The 8,809-nt window shown below is 38.2% G+C and overlaps 1 protein-coding gene across 1 annotated transcript; it reads right to left on the bottom strand.

The window, feature by feature from the left end:
- Positions 1–1,668: 1,668 nt before the first annotated feature.
- On the bottom strand, positions 1,669–8,193 carry LOC126646372 (ovalbumin-like). Its single transcript, XM_050327697.1, has 8 exons — positions 8,110–8,193; positions 6,268–6,452; positions 5,636–5,686; positions 4,915–5,043; positions 4,160–4,277; positions 3,431–3,573; positions 3,103–3,258; positions 1,669–2,064 (listed from the first exon to the last, which is right to left on the bottom strand). The coding sequence occupies exons 2-8, from the start codon at positions 6,433–6,435 to the stop codon at positions 1,669–1,671; spliced, it is 1,161 nt and encodes a 386-aa protein (XP_050183654.1). The 5' UTR covers positions 6,436–6,452; positions 8,110–8,193.
- Positions 8,194–8,809: the final 616 nt, after the last annotated feature.

The raw sequence follows: 8,809 nt of genomic DNA, 5'->3' as shown, positions 1-8,809 counted from the left end.
TGCATATCCAGCTGCTTCCCAGCTTATCAATATTGTATTAAGTGCTTATCAATATTGTATCAATATTGTAGCCCATAGTTAGGACCGTTCCTCGTTCCTCACTTCTCTGAAATCAGTGAACAAATTCTGATAAAAGAATCCTAGAAACATAGAATATGTTGGATGGGACCCACAAGGATGGTGGAGTCCAACTCCCTGTTCCTCGCAGGACTGCCTGTAAATAAACCATATGACTAAGAGCATTGTCCAGACACTTCTTGAGCTCTTAGAGGCATGGCACTGTGACCACTTCCCTGGGAAAGACTGTTACAGTGCCCAACCATCCTCTGGGTGAAGAAACTTTTCCTAATGTCAAATCTAAACTTCCCCTGGTGCGGCTTTATTCCATATCTTCATGCCCTCAGTGGTTACCATAGAGAGATCAACATCCCCTCCTGCCCCCATTGAGGAAGTCGTAGTCTGTGATGAGGTCACCTCTCAGCCTTCTCTTCTCCAAGCTGAACAAGCCACAGCTGAACAAGCTGACCTCAGCCACTCCTTGTAACTGTTGCCCTCAAGAGATTTCACCACCTTGGTCACCCTCCCCTGTACACCCTCTGGTAGTGTGATGTTCTTACATTGAGGCACCCAAAACTGCACACAGTGCTTGAGGGGAGGCCACACCAGTTCAGTGTAGAATAGGACAATCACCTCCCTCGACTGGCCTGTCATGCTTTGCCTGATGCACCCCAGAACCTGACTGGCCCTTTTGGCTTCCAGAGCACTGCTGACTCATATTCTACTTGCCACTAAACCAAACCCCCAAATCTCTTCCAACAGGGCTGTTCTCCAGCCTCTTGTCCCCCAACTTTTATGTATAACAACGATTATCCTATCCCAGGTGCACTTGAAGTACTCCAAAAGAAATGCATTTGCTTAAACATGTGTTTATTATGATAAAAGGAGCAAAAGAGTACATCTGCAAGACCCATTATATACAGATACATGAAGAAAATTTGAACAGCAACCTGCCATATTTAGTCATGATGATTAAGCCAAAAAGATTTAAGGAGAAATATGGATTATAAGGTTCCTATAATGGATCTTCATAAAGTGAGGAAGAGCCTTGCAGGATCAGGAGCAGAAAATAAAATCAATTACTTTGTCAGAGTCGGTATGGTATCAACCATACCTACTGGTATGATAGTTTAAGGTTTACAGTGACTAATTCCAGAGAAGTCACCACAACATTTGTCCATAGAGAAACTTGGCTTAATTAGAAGTCTGCTTTTTTTTTTTTTCCTTAAGACCTCAGCTGATAAACTGGGTTGTGTTTTTTCAGTGTGATGATTTGGCACTATTATTATTAACTTGCATCAGGACCACCTCTATTCGTGTTCATGCTTTCTTGGGGTCCAATTTTCATTCCATTAACTCTTCATGCATAAGTAAATAATCCTTCCTCTATGGGATTGAAAGGCAAAGGGCCTCTGTTTTCATGGTATAACATGGCATAATTTCTCTGCCTTCTTTTCTTTTCTTTTCTTTTTTTTTTTTTTTTTTTAATAAAGCCTTCTGGTTTTAGAAACTATGGATGAAAGAGAGAGTATATGTTTCTTTTTTACCCTTGATAATGCAGCAGTTTGGGTCTTGCTATGAGAGACAGAAACTTTTTCAGCTTCCCTATCTTTAAGGAGAAAAGCATCTGCCAAAGAAGACGATGCTGTTGCTTGGGTTGTGCTTGATCAAGAAGAGGAAAGGGTGGTCAGCCCTAAACTCTTCAGAGACACTTGTATCATCCACCCCAGCTCCTTTTGAGCCTTCCACCTTACTGCCTGCTTCTTGGATTTCCACAAACGCCTCATGGAAGGCTGAAGACACCTTCAGTCTCTCTGCTGAAGAGATACCAGAGAGATTGGCTGATGAGCTGAACAGGTCGGTGATACCCAAGGATCTTAAGACAGATGTGAGGTTATACTTTTCCTCAATCTTCATGTGGGGGAGATAAACTTTAATTTTCCTTTCTTCCATCCTAGTAGAACTGGTCCACTCCTTGAGATTTTCAAAGGTGATTGCAGCCTCAAGCTGCAAGGAGACAAGCAAATTAGATCTCTGAGATGACAGGACAACTTCTTTTGTGGCAATACAGAACCGTTTGTGGTTTTTTTTCTCTTTAACTGACTTCTCTTGTCATGATACGTTTTCTAGGTGTATGCAGATTAATATGTCTAGAAGACAAAAGCTAATCTTACTTTGCTGTCCTGCTTTCTATTTTTTTTCATAGGCTCACTACCAATTACTTTTCTTAATGAAATCGTTATTCAGCAAATTTCACCAAAGGTCTTGTCTATTTATCTTCTTTTCTTTAGAAATATATTCCAGAAATCATGCAGTACTTATGAGTTATCAGCTCTATCTACATTTAAGACTGTGAAGTAACCAGGTTTTAATGGTACCTAATTACTAATATCTGAACTGTCAGTTATTACTGAAGAAATTTAGTTGTGTTCAAATGCCTTTTTTTTTGTCATTTAAATTCTTTGAGTTAGTGTAAAGTCATTTTGATGAACTCTGATTTATTACATCTCTTTTCCTATTTAAACTGCAGTACTCCTAATGGCAACATTCCGTGACTGTATTCTGTTCATATCAACAATAGTATGTCATATACACTTTGCTTTCTGAAATAGCTTTAACCATTCCTGTACTCCCCATATTCAGTTTTCAGATTTAATTTTTGAAGGTATGAAGGAAGCATGTTGAATGCTGTCAAACCAAGCAATAATTATAAATAGTTAAGCTAAGAACTTCCCAGGAAGCTCATCAGTGTGCAGGAGTGGAGATATAAAACCTTTGGAGTTCAAGCTGCTGGTGTAACAGCTTCTTGTCTGAGAAGAATCTGTTCTGCAGTGACAAATATTTAACCCACTATAGCAGTTCCTTAAGCAATCCATGCTCATCACAAACTATTGGAGGACCACTGAGCTGCATGCTTCTATGCAACAATCCCATATTGCCAGTATTCAGATCTGTGCTTTAAGACAACTTCCTTGTGAAGAGCTTTTCAGCACCTAAATTTCAGCATGTTTATGGTTTTCTGAAACCCTACTACCAGGGCCATACCTGCTCCAGGCCAGAGACGTCATCAGGCAACAGCACCCACAGGCTCAGCTGCCCACTGGCATATGGAAGCTCCAGGATCCTAATTTTCTCAGAAGGAATCTCTGCTACTTTAAATGAACCGATCTGGAACATCATCTGCACAGGTTTGCTTTCTTGCTGCAAAACCAAATAATAGAGTTTTCACAAAGATCATTCCTAAAGTGTAGAAATGTCTACTTATGGTTTAAAATGCTAATTGTTCTTGTTCAGGAAAAATGTATAACAGCTTGTCTACTCCCTTCATAAATTCTAAAAGATGACACCTTTAAGGTGATCCATACCCACATACCTCAGTAATTCTGAATGGCACTGTCTGGGTACCTTCATCCTTAAATGCCTTCTCCCACAATCCTTTGAAGTAAATGGCATTGACAAGGACCATATCAGTCTCTGGGTTCACAGAGCTTGGTTGAAGGATATTTTTGATCATTCCTGTAAGGATACATAGGTAAAGATAACATGTGTAACGTATCTGTTTATAACACATCTTACTGGGCAGTCACAACATTAAATGAAGGGTAAAGATTTTGTGGGGAGGAGAGTGTAGGGCAGGGACATGGTTTTGGTTTTGTAGCTGTTATCTTGTACTTCCACAGTTGATTTGCTCACTGCTGTTGGCAATGGCTGTTTTTTTCCTCACTATAAAGAGTTATAGTGAGGGATATAAGACCCAACGATCTACTTGTTGCAAAATGAGTATATTTTGTGACAATGGGAAGAACTATTGGAACCTTTTATCCCAGGATGGTCTCCAAATGTACAAAGCATATTTCAGTGCTGTCCTTTCTATCAGGACTGAAGTATTACATATCTGCAAAGCCCCTACAGATAAAGAGAGTCTTCTAAAATTTGTGTCTGTGAGGAAAAAATATTCATTAAATGATAGTTCTATATCTGGGAGCTGATCTATTATCCAGGAGAAGGAGCAGAAGGAGAGGTTTTAGGGTTTTTTTCTCCTTCTCGTATGCTGTTCAAACATAGTGGCAACTACCCATCCTGTTAGTTGGCTTCCTCTTACCATTTGTCTGACTTTCAACCCAGGAATTTATGAGCTCTCTGGCTTGTTCTGCAGCTGTTTGAAAGCTGATAGGTTCCAAGCCTCCCTTATACAGTTCCTTAATACACTGTAAGTATTCCTGCAAAGGAAGAATATGCCATTTTCAGAGCAGAATGTCAAAGCATTTTGCAAATGTAAAGTACAAGAATAAAGTACAGATATATGCTTGTTAAGGCTAATCAGTAAGCCATTATTCTACTTCATAAGCATCTTAAGATTTTACATTCATTGTTTCAAGCAACAGTATCTGCCCACATTTTTAAAAAATATTTTCCAGAACTGAATTTTATTAAAAAATGGCATCCATTACAGTTTTCAATGGTATTTCCCTCTAATTTCAAAGTAAATGTTCCTTTCGATGGAAAACCTTGGAATATTTTTGAGAACCTGAAGTTATTTTTCAGTTTTGTTTTCAAGTTGAGAAAACAGTTGGAGTTAACTTTTACCAACAGAAATTAACTTTATTAATTATACCTTGACTTGATTGGATCATTATTGTACTTTTCACAAAAAGATGCACAAACATCTTTTTGATTAGTCACATTTTTTCTCAAGACTGTCAAGGGCTGTGATAGAGAGAAGCTGAGAATCCTTTCTTCTATATGGAAGAAAATTTCATTTGCAGAACCTAGACTTCTGACGGCGCTTTTTTGCATTACAGAAAGGTACAGCTTTGACATGGAAATACATTCAGATCAGATCTTAGAGCAACTCACCGGCAGGATTGGGTACTTCTCTTCAGCATAAAGTCTATTGGCAATGCCGACCGTGTAATTGTCACTTGGTTTGGTGATTTGGGTGAGTATGTCTTTAAGTGAAGTGTGGATGCTCAGAGATGTGCCACACTGCATCGTTGACAGGAACACAAATAAAAAGACAGATGATGTTATCCTAGTTTTAATAATTAGTAGGTTTTACATACTATGTGAAAGGAGTAGAGTAGTTCAGACACTTCTGCTTATAAAACTGTTTATCCCCTGTGCCTGGTTGCTATAACTATGATGATATAGTATTTTTGTAATATGTACAATTCCGTGCTGGTTTTCTACTGTAATTTCCTCATAGCCTTCTCAGGGGGACTCTTAATTACCTGCTACAGTAGTGTAGCTCCAGCAGATCAGGTAAGCTTTCCTCCATGCCCAACCAGTCCCATTAATCCAGTAACATCTGGCTACCTTGCCTAATCATACAAATATCTGTAATTCTACCCTATTTTCGTGATATTATGCTAATGGGTTTAATTTGATGCTTGTTCTGAATCCTCAGTTGCCTGCCTTCTCCGTCTATTCTTATGAATGTAGTGTTCCCCCAAATGCTGGATGCAGAGCACTAGCTGCTCACTGGAGAAGGGTTGGAACTGCTAAGAGACTGCTTTATCTGATAGTTTTTGCTCCCAGGAGAAAGTGACATAGAGAAGGAGATGGATTTTTTCTGTACCTGAGATTCAATACTCTCTCCAAACCCTGGGATTTTATCGAAGTGAACAGCCTGTAATTGAGAATAACAGTAGTTGAAATAACAGGTATGACAAGAAAAAGGTTATGCAACTGAGATTAACACATAAGATTTGAAGCAAATGCTTTGGCTAGCTGAGAAGCTGGATGACTCAAAAAGTGCAATCCATCTGTACCATCTGTGAATACCCGTGCCTGCTGTTGCCCACTGGATGATTTTTTTGCTACTGAACATCTAGGAATCAGCTCCAGTGTGTGATATTATTAATACCAATTATTCTAGGTAACAAGCCAACCACTTTCTATGGAAGTAGTGAGAGCTGTAGGAAACACATGAAACACTTCTCAGTCTGGAGGTATTTTGGCTCTTTCCCTATACATTTTGTCTCCTTTCCTTACTCCAAACAAAGGACCACTGTAATGTGTTGTTCTCTTTGAGAATCCTATTGCTAACAATGTTAAAATTTAAATAGGGGAGTTTGAGGTGGCCACAGCTTTTGATATCTCTGGATGTACATTTTTTTAACCTCTGATCTATGCAAGGGACACTATATCATTAAGTGCTGTGAGTCTGTTGAGCAGCAGGAGGGTTTAAATCCTTAACTGTAGCCTCACCTTTTCTATCTGAGCCTTGGTGTTATCTCTTGCACCTAGGTAGACCATGGACAGAGCTGAAATGATGGTCACAGGGGAGTAGATGATGTTCTCCCGGGCATGCTGGATTCTCAGCTCTTTGAATACATCACAGCAAAACTCCGTGCTTACTGGACCGATGGAGCCCATCTTGAAACCGGTATTGTCTAGAACAGAAGAACAATAACAATGTGATGGCATAGCACACAAACACAGCATGTTTAATAGCAGTTTTCTAGCAATGAAATATAAACAAGTGGTTTTGCAATCATTCTGTGGTAACATGCCTACTGCTATGCTCACCTCTCATGTATGTTAGAAACTATGAATTCATAAATCTGTTTCTTTCTGCATTTGTATCCAGTTGCCCTTTTGTAACAGTTCCTCAGAGGTCTTAAGTCTGTTTACCTTTTCAAAGCAGTCAAACAACAGTTGCCTGTACTTATTTAATTCACTGAAGGGTAGAATTCCTTAATACTTTGTAGTAGCTTTGATGAAAACAAGAAAATACTGTCTCTGATATACTTGCAAAGCTGGAAATTTAAGTGCAAATTATGTTAGACTTGCTCTATTTTTGGACAGATATAAGTAAAATCAGAGGCTGGCTGGCTGTTTTTGTTTTCTAAAAATAAGTGCAGTAAAATATCTATTTGTTGCACAGTACTTACTGTCAGTAGATCTTCACAGGCCTGTGCCTTTACCTTTGTTTTAGTAATGGAAGTATGAATAGGCAATATAATTTGTCTAAGGTACAAAGTCTAGGAGCAAGACTGGTGCTCAAAATTTGTGTTTCATCCTATTGTGCTTTCAGATACAACTTGCTTTGCTTAAATATACTATACTATACTATAAACTTTCTGAGAAATTAAATTGTGTTAGTGACATTGAGGTAGAGGAGAGAGGCAGATATGATAAAATAGCTATATGTACCATAATTTAGCACAATTAAACAAATATTTGTTTGTGACATAGACCAGTAAAACCTTATGTTTATTTCTGTCTGAGGCTGCTATAAAGTGATGGATGGTATAAGTCCTGTCTAGCCACTGTGCTTATACAAAGCACAGCTTCTAAGGTCAGCATGGATTTAGCTTCCATCTTGTGATTTACAGGAATTTTGAAAGTCTGCTGTTTTTCAAAATCCAGCCTCTTATGTAGGAGTTAAATGCTGAGATCTCAAGTTTATCTTTGCAGTCTTAATCTCTACCAAGGGTTTTTTGTGACTGTGCTCCTGGATATACGCATACACTCACACACATATTTCTCTCACTTTCCTTTCTGTATACATGTTCCCATTTATAGGTTAAGAACTGTACATCTGTACACTTTTTATCTTTTGCAGTGTTCATCAGCTGTATTTTTCAGGGATGCAACTGTTAGAGAAATTTCACACTAAAATAAACGTATCAAATTCACTGAATGGCACAGTTTTGCTCTCAGTGCACTCTATTGAAACCAGAGGTCAACCAAGCAAACTTATTATTTGACTGCCAAAATCAAACTTAAAAAGATACTGAATGGAAGGATAAGATGCTCTGAAATAAAATCGTATTTTAAGCACAAAATAATATTTGAAGCAGAAAGAATAACTTCTAAAAATCTCCCCAAAAATCCCAAATACTCAGATTTTACACATAATAAAATAGTGTGGAATGCATGCACACAAGTGAGACTTGTAGGGACTATGATGTAAATATTCTATCCTAAAATTGCTTTCTAGAGCAAAGATGTCAAACACAAAACAATATTTACTTTCTTTTTAAGTTTCGTCATAAACCTGAATTAATATAGTAAGAAAGTAAATTTTCCTGGAGAAATGCTTACCTTTTGAGTTTCAGCACCAAAGGTAATACAGCTTTCCAGCTGTATGTAGACATACTGGCTGAGCCCTCTGGAATTTATACAGTCTGAACTGTGAGCCACCCACTGCTGCCTTTCAGAAGTTTGACCTTTGACATCATAAAAATAATTTAATGGTATTAGGTCAGTTTTTTGTTTCAATGGGTTTGTTTCTGATTGAAGGGTGAGCAAATATTAGTTTTTATTCTGTATAACAGTGCTTTCCATCAGTACATCAGGACCATTAGGCTGAAGAAAAAAATGGGAAATAATGCTCATGTTCCTTAAAGTCTCATTTGCAGCTAGGTACTGGGATGGCAGTAAAACCAAAAAAACGTGAACAACTTAGTGGTGGAGCACACAATTAGCAGTTATTAGTCAACCTGTCAATAATCAGTCAAGTTGTTATTCTGGTTGTAGTAACAGACCAGAACTCTCTGTTAATTAATCCTTTCTGAATGGACAAAATGCAGCCGAGCCATGCCAAATAGAAGCAAAGGAGAACAGGTCTTGGCCTATCACTCTACTAACAAAACTGGTGAAATAAAGAAGGGTGTATGTGAGAAAACCAATTACGATGAAAGTTAAAAACAGGCTCATTTTCTTTGAAAAGCTGGGATGTTTTAAAAAAATCTTTTAGTGAGTGTGGTTTTACAGTAAACTAGTTTATTGACAGGGGTTTAAT

Source organism: Myiozetetes cayanensis, unplaced genomic scaffold (genome assembly GCF_022539395.1).
Source record: "Myiozetetes cayanensis isolate MyiCay16 unplaced genomic scaffold, myiCay2020 scf1, whole genome shotgun sequence".
Classification (NCBI taxonomy): Eukaryota; Metazoa; Chordata; class Aves; order Passeriformes; family Tyrannidae; genus Myiozetetes; species Myiozetetes cayanensis.
The sequence above is the reverse complement of the archived record's forward strand: the minus strand, read 5'-3'. Positions and strand labels throughout refer to the sequence as shown.

Coding starts and splice junctions, on each gene's coding strand:
- LOC126646372 (XM_050327697.1), bottom strand. CDS start 6,435: ATGGGCTCCATCGGTCCAGTAAGCACGGAGTTTTGCTGTGATGTATTC. Junction 3,574..4,159: donor GGTTGAAAGTCAGACAAATG/GTAAGAGGAAGC, acceptor GTATCCTTACAG/GAATGATCAAAAATATCCTT. Junction 2,065..3,102: donor ACGTCTCTGGCCTGGAGCAG/GTATGGCCCTGG, acceptor GTCTCCTTGCAG/CTTGAGGCTGCAATCACCTT.